The sequence below is a fragment of the Elephantulus edwardii genome, unplaced genomic scaffold (genome assembly GCF_000299155.1).
Source record: "Elephantulus edwardii isolate Elephantulus edwardi_28Jun2011 unplaced genomic scaffold, EleEdw1.0 scaffold00269, whole genome shotgun sequence".
In the NCBI taxonomy this organism is placed as follows: Eukaryota; Metazoa; Chordata; class Mammalia; order Macroscelidea; family Macroscelididae; genus Elephantulus; species Elephantulus edwardii.
In genome coordinates, this window is record NW_006400019.1 from 954,786 (window position 1) to 968,820 (window position 14,035).

A 14,035-nucleotide genomic window follows, 5' to 3' on the forward strand; every position below is an offset into this window, starting at 1 on the left:
CCTCCTCCTTCACCTCCTTCTCCTTCACCACCTCCTCCACATCCACCAGCACCTACCTTCACCACCACCTCCACCTCCTCCACCATCTCCTCAACCACCACCACCTGCCTTCTCTACCACCTCCACCACCACCTCCTCCTCCTCCTCCACTTTTACCACCACTACCTCCACCTCCTCCTCCTCCTCCTCCTCCTCCTCTCCTTCCACCACCTACTTTCTCTACTTCCTCTTCCACCACTACCTCTGCCTCATCCTCCTCAGAGTCAAGTTCAAGCCAGGAAGGCTCTTCTCTCCATGCTGTCTTTTGGACTCTTATTTGTAACTTAACAAACACACTCAGTCAGTCAACCCGTGTGACACCTCTTGCTACCTCCTCATGATCTCAGGGGCCAACACTTAAGTCTGCGAAGGAGCTGTGCCTAGGCCTGCTCTCGGAGGAGAGATTGAGGGATGGTTGGGAAAGCAGAGGTGTCACCAGAACAAAAGTACGGGGTGGATGGGAACTGTAAGAAAGCAAAGGTCCTCTTAAAGGGGTGGGCCCCAGTCCCAGCCGCTTCATGTGAGACGCACACAGGCAGCCTCACAAATGCAGCCAGTAGCTGGAGTGGCCATGTTTGCTAGAAACTGTGAGCAGATTCTTGAGCAAGAATTCTGTCCCAACTCCAGCTGGAGCCTAGCGGAGTGGCCAGCAGCTCCCCCCACAGACCCACTTCCCCTCCTCGCTGGAGGCACTTGTTCCCTTGCTTCTTTCTCGTACCACCCCGGTGGCAGAGCCTGCAACGTCTCTGGCATAGTTTTGTGTCTCTGGTCAGAAATTGGAAAGCCAAGCTAAAAATAATGAGGCACCAGAGCCAAACTGAGCTGTAATGCAAGATAAAAGCCAGTGAAAGAGAAAAGAGTCTAGCCCAGGGCAGGAGGTGCTTCACTCAGGTGAAGGCCCTGGCCTCCTGAGAGCCCCGTAGCCCCAGATACAGGTTCAAGGAGAATGTTCTTCTCTTCTGTCATTAATCATCTGCACAACAACCATCACCACAACGCGCTGGCAGAGCACTAGGTATAGATGTACCCAGTGGCCCGAGTAGAGAACGAACAGTGAATGCCTGAGGCTTTGGGCCACAGCTGCACTAGAAGAGAGCTTTGGAATGTAAGCCACAGGTCTCCTGTCTTCACCTGTGGCTGAAAGTGACCCGAGGTGGCACAGGAGGATTTTCTAGGCTGTGATCTTTACAGAAGCAAACTGTCTCCTCTTTGTCCTGCAGAGCTACTGGATGAGCTTGATCTGCTGACCTTTCAGTTAGCAGGTCTTCGCTTTTTAGCCTGGGCTTAGGTAACTCTCCCATCGCTGTTAGCTGTGCTCCCCTCTGGGCTCCTTGCTCAGGAGATAAGAACCAGAGGCTTCAGGGCAAAAATGAGAAGTGCTAGCCCTGGCAGTGAGGAGTAGGGTCCAGAGACCCCCCCTTAGGAGTCTGTGTAATCTCACTTTCTCTTCCTACTTAGATGAACTAAAACGTCATGGGCAAGTCTCCCTTGGAGGCGTCCACCCAGGCTGCTCGAGCAGTACCCAGAGAGGTGGGCAGGGCAGCACTCCAGGAAATCGCAAGTTCACTTCAGTCATTGACAACTAGCCCTTGCAAGCTTCTGCTGTCCCCAGCCTTATGCTGGGCACTGGGCAGCACCTGTGACAGGAGAAGCAAGCAGGTCAAGGAGAGGCCCTGGGGAAGCACTTGGCAGCTGTGGCCACTGTTGCTCAGGCCCCTGGGAACCTTCTGAGCAAAGGCAAAGCCCCAAGCCAGACAAGTTGGGCATGAGCCAGAAGCCACCAGAAGGCCAGTGGCTGGCAAGCCCAGAGCCTGGGCAGGTTGAACCCACGTGGCCATGCTGCCCCTCTGCCTCCTGCATCCACTTACCCAACCTTCACCCCACTGCAGCTTCCTTCCTGGGCCTCTGGCCCTGCCTGAGAGTTACAAAATGCGGCTTGAGCCACTTGCTCTCTGCCTGCTGTGTAGCCACCTCCTTTCCTCCCTCCCCTGGCCCTGGAAGGGAAGGGAGGGCTCACTTTGACAGCCCAGAATGCTCTGGAGTGAAACAAACTCGTCTTTCCTTGAGGACCATCATGGGGGGAAAAGCATGGAGTTGGAAAGCCTCAGCTTACTCCTGCTCCGAAGATCCCTGAGAAGCTAGCCAGGGCCCTTTCGTACACAGCATGGAGGAGCAAAAGGGAAATAAGGCCTGGGGGTGTGCTCAGCAACCCCTGACCCCTCTGGGCCACAGATTCCCTACCTGAACCAGCCCCACCCCTTCCTCAGAACACTTCTGGGCTAACTTCCCCCTTGGGCCGATAAGATTCTTGGATAAGATTCTTGCTGTGTCACAGTGACTTTGGCACTTCCCCAAAGGCCTGTGATTCACGGCCCCAGGGTGTAGGAGGGAGGCCCCTTTGTTGGTGTTTCAGCATGCTTCCTTCTGAGCGGGGCCCAGCTTTCCTCTCCCTGGTGCCCAGCAGCCAGGTGGGCCCTCGCCAGGACCAAGGCTCTGCCCTGGCACACAGGCAGTTCTTGACCCTTGTCACTCCTGTCACCTGCCCCTAGTCCCCTGCCTTCAAGTCAAGGGAATTGCCTGTAGCATGCTGGTCAGTGACCTAGGTTTATCATATTGGAAGGCCTAGCCTTGGGCCCTGTCTCCTGCTGGAGATCTAATCAGATCCTTGGTCAGCCTACTGAGTATCATGGGCAGGCTTGTAGTCCTCAGGGGGAAATGAGGGACTGGACAAAGCAAGATTCCCACCCTCTTCTCACAACAGCCCTTTAATTACGCCAGTCAACCACATTGAGAAAGATTAGCCAGCAAGCCAGCTAGAACTCCAGTCCCCAAACCCCCTGCCAGGAGAGCAGCTCCTGGCCCCAGAAGGGAACAAATTACCTGCTTTGCCTGTTCCCTGCCCCCTACCCTTTCTCCTACCTTTCCTCTCTCTCCATTGACTTGGAGACAAGCTGACAATTGGAAGGGCTGAGCTGAGACCAGGAGAGCCGGTTCTATGGCTGGTTAATCCCCAAGAGTGTGGATCACCCTGTGACCTGGCAGGACAGGCCCACAAAAGGCCAAGCTCCGGCTACCAATCATTCAGCCCATAGCACTGGAATTTGACCATAAGCAAACATGACTTTTTAGAGAAGGGCTTAGCAGTATTTGCAGGCTGTGGCTGTCATGATCTTTTTCAAAGCAACTACTTACTTAGCATGGGCTGTGTTTGTTTGCTGGGGTCACTGGTAAGTTGCCTTTCCTGGTGGCATGCTTACGGTTGCACTAGGCAATTTCACCTTCTGGTGAAGACCTCGGTCTGTGGGACAAGTCAGAAGTGAGCGCAGGTGCCTCTGAACTGAGGCTGGCACTGAGGGATAACCCGGAGCCTGGTGACACCAAGCATTCGCCTCAGCATCAGGAAAGAGTAGGGGTTGCAGTGACTGGTAAAATGCAGTGCTTTGCATTTTCTAACCAGCTGTCTTGCAGAGAAGGCTTCTGAAATTAATTTCAGGTCCTTAATCCCTGGAATCGGATCTTCTAAGTCAAAATCAGTTAATCCTTGCCCAGGCGCCCACACTGCCTGGGCATACCCTCCTCTCCGATTCACAGTGCTCTGCAGGGTGCTGCGCCACGCTGGTCCCACACTCCAATAATTACAGATTTGACTCATGAAAGGGTAGGCACCTTGCTTTGTTCTTTGGGAGTGGCTTGGCTTTTAGTTCAAGTTGCAATATACAGGTCTTACCTGTACAGTTTGCCTGTTAATGTTAACACCTGTGTTACTCACAGTATAGTACGTGCACTTCTCAGTCACTCTACCCCCAACCCTAGGCAAGTAGGCCTTTTTTGCCCCCTTTGTAACAAATCCAGAAGTTGATTTACTTGTGGTAAGCTTATATCCACACAAGTTTTGTATCCAACAGCCTTCCTAAGAAAAGTGATTTGGAATTTGTCGCCAACCATAACACTGTTTGCATGGGCATGAGTTACCGTTCCCTAAATTACACTCGTGGCAGCCACAGACTTCTGTCTCTATCAGTAAACTTTATTAACTTTTCATCTTTATTGGTTTGCCTACAAAGTTCATATACATTGTGTTTTGCACTATTTCTCATTCATGTTTCATAAAATCATTCTCATGTATTACGTTTTATAAAATTAATCACCATCGCGGATCATTGCCCGGTCTTTTCACCCAGATCCTTCCCATTTCCTTCCTCCCACCCACTCACCAAACTGTGCAACCTTGTGGTTTTGCCCCTACCCATCCTCACCCCACCACTACCACCCCTTCCCCTCTTGTGTTCCCATACATGTTTTACTAGTTATCCTTCTATTTTTACAATAATGGTCTTATGCAGTATTTGTCCTTAAAAGACTGAATTAGTTCACTCAGCATAATGCTCTCCAGTCTCTCCCAAGTTATATAATATTTTTTTTAATTCAGCATTTATTTATTTATTTTCTATAATATTTTTCATAATAGTCAAGGAGCTCTGGTATGCTATTGACAGCTGGACAAAGACTAAGGATGACAGAAGAAGAATTTATGCCTTTGAACGGTGGTGTTGGAGAATAGTACTGAATCTCCCATGGCCTGCCAAAAGAATAAACAGATATGTCTTGGAGAGGGTGCAGCCAGAGTGCTCCTTGGAGGCAAAGATAACAAAGCTTTGTCTCACCTACTTTGGGCATATCAGTAGGGGAGGCTATTGAAGGAGGACACATTGCTTGGAAAAGTGGAGGGTCAAGAAAAGAGAAGATGGAACCAGATGGATTAGCATAGTGACTACAGAAATAGACTCAAGTACATCAGAGATGTTGAGGATGGCACAGTAAAGGACAAGGTTCATGGGGTTGTTATGAGTCATACTCAACTTGATGTCACCTAACAACAGCAACAACAAGCACGAGAGGCAGGGTTTTATTGTTATCATTTCATTGAGTTGTTTTTGGTGTTGTTGCTAGTTACTTTGGTCCATCCTGCTTTCTGTGGCACCTCTGTAAAAAGGACATCTTTCAGTGTTTGCTGCAACACTGGTCTTATTTTTACAAACTCCCTTAGGTTCTGTTTTTCTGGGAATATCTTGATCTCTCCTTCATATTTGATGGACAGTTTTGCTGGATACAGTGTTCTTGGTTGACGGTTGTGTTCTTTAAGTATTCGATATATGCCATTCTACTGTCTTCTTGCTCATGTGGTTTCTGTTGAGAAATCGGCACTTCATCTTATCTGCTCTCCCTTTTTAGGTTACTCTTTGTTTCTCCCTAGTTGCTTTCAGAATTCTCTCCTTATCTTTGGTTCTGGCAAATTTAACTATGATATACCTATGTGGTTTTTCTTTTGGGGGTCTATTCTATATGGTGTTCACTTAGCTTCTTGAATATATATTCTCTCATTCTTTATTATGACTGAGAAGTTTTCCTCTAGTAATTCTTCCACAACTTTTTTGGTGCCTTTACTTGCTTCTTCCTGTTCTGGGACTCCAATGATGCGCTTCTTTTTCCTTCTTTTCTGATTCTGCTTTTTGCTCTAGCAGATCAATGGTGACAATTCTATCTTTTATTTCACTGGTTCTGTGTTCCATCTCTTCAACTCTGTTCATGTCTCCCTCCATCATGTTGACAGTATCTGAAACATTGGACCTCATATTTCTGATCATGGTTTCTTGTTTTTCCAGAGCCTCTAATTCCTCATTTGTTTTATCTGCATTGTTCTGGAATTTTTTTTTTATTTTTTTTTAAGCTCCTTCTGGTTTTTGCTTGCAGTGTCCTGTAATTCTTCAAGTTTGTTTTTCACCCATTGAATATATTCAATCATTGTTCTTTTAAATTCTGTGTCAGAAAATTCCATCAGATTTTCTGGTTTCAGAAAATCCATTGATACTGTGTCACTTTTGGGGGTGACATCTTGCTTTGCACTTGTGTAATGTGTGAGACAGCCTGCTTCTTTCATGACATTACGGTGGTAGAGTTTTTCATACCTGAGGTTCTAGATCTGAAGTCATTGCTCTAGAAAACAATGGGACAGCTGCCCCATCTGTGTTTCTCTCTGAACTTCCGACTCAAGGGAAGGTTCAGCTCAGGTGTGAGCAGCCTCTTCTAGCTAAGGCAGATCAAGGTGCCCTGGATTTAAGGCAAGTCAGATGACTGGACATGTAGGCACGGGTCTGGAGCCGAATTGGGGGGGGGTAGGGCGGGCATGTGTGGGGACCTCACTCAGATTTCAGCTGTCCAGGTGTGCTCATGTGTGGGGTCCTTACTCAAATTCTAGCATGTCCATCTCTCACCCAATGGCCCTGACCCATTGGCTCTCGCCCCAGCAGGGCTCTAGTCTAGGTCCAGCGGGACTTAAGAAAATGCAGTCAAATTCCCGCTGACCTGCTTGCTCCTGGCGGGTCTGTGGGGCTTAAGCCAGTAGTGTCTAATGTGCAGAAGTTTATTTTGATCAAGTCTTGCAATTTTGATGGTTTATAGTTTCTGTGTTGTGCCTAAGGAAATCTTTATTATGCCCACTATTTCTTTTCTAGAGAATTCTGGTAACCTAGTGGTAAGGAGCTGCACTGCCAACCCAAAAGCAGGCAGTTCAAATCCACCAGCTACTCTGTGAGAGAAAGATGGGTAATCTCGTTCTGTGCAGTTTACAGCCTCTGAAAACCTGCTAAAAGATCAGCTGTGAGCCAGTTCCAACTCAACCATACATAACAACATTCATTTTTTATTCTCAGACCCTTGCTAAACTCTGATTAAGTCTAGAAATGTATCTAATTTACACAAACACACACTTAAACAGACTATAACCTACAAATAATGACTAGGGGGGCCAGTGGGGTTTTTTTTTCAATCCTTCACATTCCTTATGCCATTTTCATTTTCTTGCCTTGTTGCACTAGCCCGCATCCCTAGCTTAGCACAGACTAGAATTGGCAGTGACAGACATTCTTTCATTGTTCCTTACTTATTTGAAAGCATTTTCCTGTTATGTTTAATGTTTGTAGAGTTGTTTTTATTGTGCGGATTTTTTTTGTCAACTCTGATGGCCTAGTGGATAGGGAACTGCGCTGCTGACTCCAAAACACACTGTTCACAGGAGAAGGATGGGCAATCTCCTCCTGTGTGATTTACCACCTCTGAAAACTCGCTGGTCAGCAATGGGTTGGTTCTTAATCGATGGCTGTGAGTTGAGGTTAAGTTGTCTTATTAAGGAGGTTGCTGATTGATAAAAGCTATCAGGAATAGCTAATTTTAGGAAACACTTGATATATATTAGTTGCTGCTGTTGTTGTGAATCATCGAGTAAGAACAGACCCATAGCTGACCCTCCAGTGGGTTTTCAGAAGCTGCCACATGCCTTTGGGATTGTAGTACAGTTTCTTACCACTAGGCCATTAGTTGCTAGATTTATTTTTTTTTAAGTGTATAGGTGACAATGTTGTGTCCTTTTAAGTCAGAACTGACCTATAGCTGACCTGGCCAGCTTCAGAGGCAGTTAATCACACAGGAGGAGATTGTCCATCTTTCTCCCGCTGAACAGATGGTGAATTCAAACTGAATGCCTTCTGGATTGCAGCACAGCTTCTTACCACTAACTCCCCAGAGCTGGTTTCCTTTGATCTCTTAATGTGGTGACTCTCAAGGTCAGCCTTGTTTGGTTCCCATAGATTCCGTTTTAACACTGCAGGTTTAACATGCAAGTTTGGGCATGTGTGTCTGGGCACATGAATGGGATGGGTCGATTTTTTTCCCATGTGCCTTTCTCACCAGCTTATAGCACCAAAACCTGCCAGCCTTGTGAAAGGTCAGGAGCATTCCTCTTTCTTCTCTTTTTCACATGAACAATTTGCCTCAGACTGAGATTTGCACCCCCTTGCATTTTGGTCAAGAAGTTTCTTATTGGGAAGATTTGTGGCTGCCATTCCATTTTCTTTGAGCCTTTATTGTGGATTGAATTGAGTCTCCCAAAAACACGTTGAAGTTCTGTCTTGTGAAGAAGACCTTGTTTGGAAATAGCCTTTTCAGATGTTATTATTTAGGTTACCATGAGGTGACAGAGCTTGTCCTTGTAAAAGAGGAAAGACGAAGCAGCCAGCCATGTGGCAGTGAAGAAGGCCCCAAGCTCCAGTTGTCTCCAGGACCTGGATGAGCCTCCCTCAGAATCATGGGTGGAATCGCCTGGTGGAGGCTGTGGCGCTTCGGCAGCCACACGCAAACCCCACTGGTCCTTCTCCAGCCCATCTTGATAGAGTTTTCTAAGAACATCGTCCATTTCCTTAGCGTTGGCCTGGTTTCCTGTCTGCAGTTTAGTCCCCTCTTCATTCCTAATGATGTTTGTTTATGCCTTTCAGAAAGCTAGTTTTTCCACAGGATGATCTTTTTATGAGACGTTTCTAAACATCACTTTTTTGGCTTTATTGAACTTTTTTGATTGCTTTCCATTTTGTTCATTTTTGGGTTTTATTCTGCAATCTTCTTTGTCATTTTCTTTTTTTGCTTTAAAATCCTATCTCTTTTCCCTGACTTTTTAAGTTGCCTGCATTGCTCATTAGTTTTAAGCAATTCTCTTTTCTGACATCAGCACTTGGGCTCATTTCTTGGCCACCATTAGAAAGTGTCCCTCCAGCCTCATCCCTCCACCCCCATGTGTTTCTCTGTCCAAGTTCCTTCTTATCAGGTACAGATTAGGACTCACCCTACTGCTCCAGTGTAATCCACAGCCTAACTGATTACATCTGAAAAGACTTTCCAAACAAGGTCAGGTTCCTGGGCTTCTGGGTAGAAATGGCTGGGGAGGAGACTTGCAGCCCACAGCTCCGGAGTTTTCATCCTCATCCTAACAGGATTTGGGTTTGGTTTTGCTGCTTTAATCCATGAGCTCCTTAGAAGTAGATTTTATTGGATTATTTTGTTTGAGCTCTTTTGAGTTTTGTTTTCACTTAACTACATTTGTGGTCCCTGAGGGGCTCCATTCATTCCAGCTGGGTGAGGCACATGCTCAACAACTTGCATAAATATTTCCCCCACCAGCCAGGCCTTGAGTCATCCTGCACATGGGACAAGAAGGAATGTAAGGAGTGGCTTCTGGGAGCGGGGCATCCAGATCCAAGACGAAGGGGACTTGGGTGTCCCCATTTCTCTCTGACCAAGCCTGTTCCTTTTGCCCCAGGGTGACTTGGCCAAGAAGAAGATCTACCCCACCATCTGGTAAGCTGGTTCACCCCGCCCTGCTGCCCTGGGGATGGGACTGCCCACACCGCACTCACATGGCTGCCCTCTGTCCTTAGGTGGCTGTTCCGAGATGGCCTTCTGCCTGAAGACACCTTTATCGTGGGCTATGCCCGTTCTCGCCTCACAGTAGCCGACATCCGCAAACAGAGCGAGCCCTTTTTCAAAGTGAGTGGTGTCGGCCCTTGCCCTGTCACAGCCAGCAGGGCCAGGCTCCCACTGGGGACCCGTCCTCTAGGAAGAGGTGACATCCTCCCACTAATCTCTGAGGTCACGGCATAGCCACATTGGAACCACCCTGGCCAAGCACGCCTGCCTGCACCTCCATGGCCGGCCTTCTCCAGCTCCACCATTCTTCTGGCCCCTGTTCCAGCCCCTCCACCAGGAGCCAGCACAGGGACCTCTCAGGCTCATCTTTTCAGCTGTGGACTGAGGAGCCTGACCCAGGACAGACTCAGAACCTGGATCTGTCTGTCTCCCCAGGCCACCCCAGAGGAGAAGGCGAAGCTGGAGGAGTTCTTTGTACGCAATTCCTATGTGGCCGGCCAGTACGATGAGCCCGCTTCCTATGAGCGCCTCAACAACCACATAAACGCCCTCCACCAGGGTGCCCAGGCCAACCGCCTCTTCTACCTGGCCCTGCCACCCACGGTCTATGAGGCTGTCACCAAGAACATCAGCGAGTCCTGCATGAGCCAGATGTAAGCCTGTCCATGCCCTGCCCTCCTGCCCCAGCACACAGCACCTTTACCTGGTGAATCGGGGGTCGTAGACATGATGTCTTTCTGAAAAGGGTGGCTCTGCACCGCTACAGCTGCCACCATCAATGGCACTAGAAGCCATTTAATGCCTCCCAGGTGGCGGTTACTGCATGCAGGTCTTGTCCAGGCTGCTTGAGCCATGCCCAGGCCCTCTTCAGCCCCATTGGTCCTTGGGAACGGAATGCCATGTTAGCTCCTTCCATCTTTGTGTTGGCCATCTGCCTGTCTTGACTCCAATTTTCCTTGGTCTTCCTCTGGCCAAGAGGCAGCAAAAAAAAATGGGTTCCCCTTTGGGACAGGCATGTTGAGCTTTGTGTCAAAAAGAGTTGGGTTGAAGGGTACTCGGCGCAAAAGGGGAGGGGTCAAGGCTGAACCCTGCTGCATGGCAGAGGCTGGAACCGCATCATCGTGGAGAAGCCCTTTGGGAAAGACCTGCAGAGCTCCGACCGCCTGTCCAACCACATTGCCTCCTTGTTCCGTGAGGACCAAATCTACCGCATCGACCACTATCTGGGCAAGGAGATGGTCCAGAACCTCATGGTGCTGAGGTGGGTGCCAGCCACTCGGGCCCCTCCATCCCACTCAGCCGCTGTCAGACCCTCACCAGTGTCCACCTGCCCCCCACAGGTTTGCCAACAGGATCTTTGGCCCCATCTGGAATCGGGACAATATCGCCTGTGTCATCCTCACTTTCAAGGAGCCCTTTGGCACCGAGGGCCGTGGGGGCTACTTTGATGAGTTTGGAATCATTCGGTGAGCACCTGTGCTCCGTTGTCCTTCTTGCCTGAAGGGACGTGGAAGACCGCTGGGGTCCTGGCCCCTGCCAAGCAGTACAGGGCCTGATGGGAGCTCTACTCTCTCTTCCCTCCAGGGACGTGATGCAGAACCATCTCCTACAGATGCTGTGTCTGGTGGCCATGGAGAAGCCTGCGTCCACCGACTCGGATGATGTCCGTGATGAGAAGGTGGGGGCACAGCCTGGGTCATGATGGTCAAGTGTGATGGCGATAGCTGTCCAACGTGGACAGCTCAGCAACCAGTCACTCCCAGCAGCCTCGTTAATCAGGGCCCTTCCCCTGCCACTCCCAGGTCAAGGTCTTGAAGTGCATCTCTGAGGTGAAGGCTGATGATGTTGTCCTGGGCCAGTACGTAGGAAACCCGAAAGGGGAGGGCGAAGCGACCAAAGGGTATCTGGACGACCCCACAGTCCCCCGAGGTTCCACTACAGCCACCTTCGCTGCAGTCGTCCTCTATGTGGAAAACGAGCGATGGGATGGTAGGTGATACCTCTGAGCTCTGCTGTGTGCAGTCAGTGGGGCGGCAGCCTGAAACAAGGGGGCTGGGGGAGGGAGAGGCCTCGGCTGGCCTCTCCCACAGCTGCCACGCTCCCGTGCTCAAGACACATGTGTCAGCCTTGCATATACTTGCTTCCTCTTCTGGACTCATGACACTCCTGTGCTCACCCTCTCTCACACGGTCACAGCGTTGGGGGTGCAGGGAGTGGAGGAAGGCCTGTGCGGCCAGCAGCGGGACCTAAGCCACTGCTCCTGCCCCAGGTGTGCCCTTCATCCTGCGCTGTGGCAAGGCCCTGAACGAGCGCAAGGCTGAGGTGCGGCTGCAGTTCCGCGACGTGGCTGGGGACATCTTCCACCAGCAATGCAAGCGCAACGAGCTGGTCATCCGTGTGCAGCCCAACGAGGCCGTGTATACCAAGATGATGACCAAGAAGCCTGGGATGTTCTTCAACCCTGAGGAGTCGGAGCTAGACCTGACCTACGGCAACAGATACAAGGTGCCCTCCCCCATGGCCTTCAGGAGGAGGGGCTGCCGGCAGGAAGGCCAGCAGGAAGGGGGCCTCCCTGAGACCCCTTTGTCACCCTCATCCTACAGAATGTAAAGCTTCCTGATGCCTATGAGCGCCTCATCCTCGATGTTTTCTGTGGGAGCCAGATGCACTTCGTGCGCAGGTGAGAGGTGCTGAACCCCCCCCCCAGGGTGTCCCCAAGCCTGGACTGAACTCCTTCTATAACGTATCCCCCAAAACCTCTCTGGATCTCCACAGTGATGAGCTCCGGGAGGCCTGGCGCATCTTCACCCCACTTTTACACAGGATCGAGCGGGAACAACCTCAGCCCATTCCCTACATCTACGGCAGGTAGGAGCTGAGCCAGGCTGGGTGGTGGGCAGGCCAGGGGGTCTCCCTCCCTTCTCACCTGCTGTCACTCTCCAGCCGAGGCCCTACAGAAGCAGATGACCTAATGAAGAGAGTGGGCTTCCAGTACGAAGGCACCTACAAGTGGGTGAATCCCCACAAGCTCTGAGCACCTGTTCCTCTGGCCTGTCTAAGCTTTGCCCCTACCACCCCCACCTCAGTCAGTCTTTGGGACCACAGGCCTCACCCTACATTCCCTGGTGCCCAGACCCAGGCCAGCCTGCTGACTCAGCCCTGAGCCCTAGTTACATTCCAGAACCCCTGCGACCAGGGCCAGCAGCACTGCACATTCCGGGTCCCCAGCCCCCAGGGTCCTTCACCACACCAGCTCTCTCCAGCTCCCCTACTTGACACTCTGGGGAAGCAGAGGTGGCTGCTGGGCCTCTCCTGAAATCCTTGCCATTAAAGCTCTCAGCCTCCCTGCCATGGCCTGTGCTGACCCATTTCTCAACCCCAAGTACCCCAATCTCCTGAGTCCCTATCGTTGTGGGGAAGCAGCTCCAAAGCAGGGCCACTTCTCTCCACATGTCGTCCCAGCTGCCCTGACACCACTGCCCCCCACTGGTGCCCGTGGAATTGAGAAAACAGTGACACTCGGGGACCAGGGATAGCCTGAGATGGCCCCATGCTGAGGTTGGGAGCACGTGGGCAAGGCAGGACTTGAGGTGCCTGTGACCCATCCAGTGGCAGAAACCCTGTTCTTGGGCCCCAGAGCTGCAGAGGGCAGCACCACACACCCTCACATACAGGGTGGCCAGGCCATGCTCCTTCAGGAGCTTCTAGGGGAGTAGAGGCAAGGAAAATTCTGGCTTCTCATGGTTCCACCTGTCCCCGTCCTCACAGGGCCTCCTTTCGGCAGCTTGCCAGTCACTGACTCAGGCCCCATTCTACTCCAGGAGGCCACCATCCTAGCTCATCTCGTTCTCAAGTGCCACGTTTGCCAGTCTGGTCCGATCTAATTGCAGCCTGAGCCTCAGCACTGAGGTTCTAGGAGGGAAACAAAAGGTTGCAGATGGTGGGCTGTGTTCCGAGCAGCACACAAGGGAAAGGCGTGTCCCGGAGACTTGGAAGGACTAGGAGGACAGTGTCTCCAGCCATGTGCGTGGCGCCAGGGCTGGGGTCTGAGGACTGGCAAGCCCAGCAGCAAGTCGAGCACACCCCTGGGCCCAAGCTGGAGGAGACTCCAGTCTCAGTGGGCAAGGCGGGCTTCCTGTGCTTAGAGCCAGGCAGAGAGCTAGCCACTTATGTCACATCCCGAGCACTGCGTCTAGATGACACAGCTGAGACCAGACTGACAAGAGAAAGGACAGGAGTGAAGACCTGATGGCGGCTGATGGGACGGAGTCTAAAGACGTTTCCATGCCTTCCCCTGTTGTCCACCAGAGGGCACCATCTTCCTGTCCTTTCCTCAGGCAGGCCACTAGGCCTCAAACCCCCAGCCACAGCAGATCCCCCCAAGTCCCCTGTGCTGCCTCTTCCCACCCGTAGAACAGACAGCCCCCATGGCTCAAGGGGCCCCTAAGGACCAGGACTAGCTTGTGTCTCTGAAAGCAGGTGCTAGGAAGGTTTCTGGGCAATGTAACGCATAGTGAAGAGAGTCTCGTGGGCCCATGGGACTGGTGAGGTGTTACCACAGGTCTACACGGGGCCTCACAGATCTACATGGCGCAGAGGTGTGAGGGCCCAGAGAGTGGCAGCTCCACGTGCCCTCCATCAGGCAGAAGATGGCTTCTTTCCAGAACTGGCCCAGGGCCCAGGTGACAGACTCGACCCCGACATGCTCTGGCTAGTTCTCTGTGGCAGTAGCATCAAGGCCTTG

General features: G+C 51.2%; 1 protein-coding gene across 2 annotated transcripts in view; it reads left to right on the forward strand.

The window, feature by feature from the left end:
- G6PD (glucose-6-phosphate dehydrogenase) overlaps positions 1–12,325 on the forward strand; it is an 18,464-nt gene extending 6,139 nt beyond the window's left edge. For both annotated transcript variants that reach the window (XM_006899913.1, XM_006899912.1), the window contains 11 exons: positions 9,185–9,222; positions 9,303–9,411; positions 9,727–9,944; positions 10,394–10,552; positions 10,632–10,757; positions 10,876–10,969; positions 11,094–11,280; positions 11,561–11,796; positions 11,895–11,971; positions 12,067–12,159; positions 12,235–12,325. In XM_006899913.1, the coding sequence (XP_006899975.1) occupies positions 9,185–9,222; positions 9,303–9,411; positions 9,727–9,944; positions 10,394–10,552; positions 10,632–10,757; positions 10,876–10,969; positions 11,094–11,280; positions 11,561–11,796; positions 11,895–11,971; positions 12,067–12,159; positions 12,235–12,325 (1,428 nt within the window). The remainder of the gene's footprint in view (positions 1–9,184; positions 9,223–9,302; positions 9,412–9,726; positions 9,945–10,393; positions 10,553–10,631; positions 10,758–10,875; positions 10,970–11,093; positions 11,281–11,560; positions 11,797–11,894; positions 11,972–12,066; positions 12,160–12,234) is intronic.
- The last annotated feature ends 1,710 nt before the right edge of the window (positions 12,326–14,035 follow it).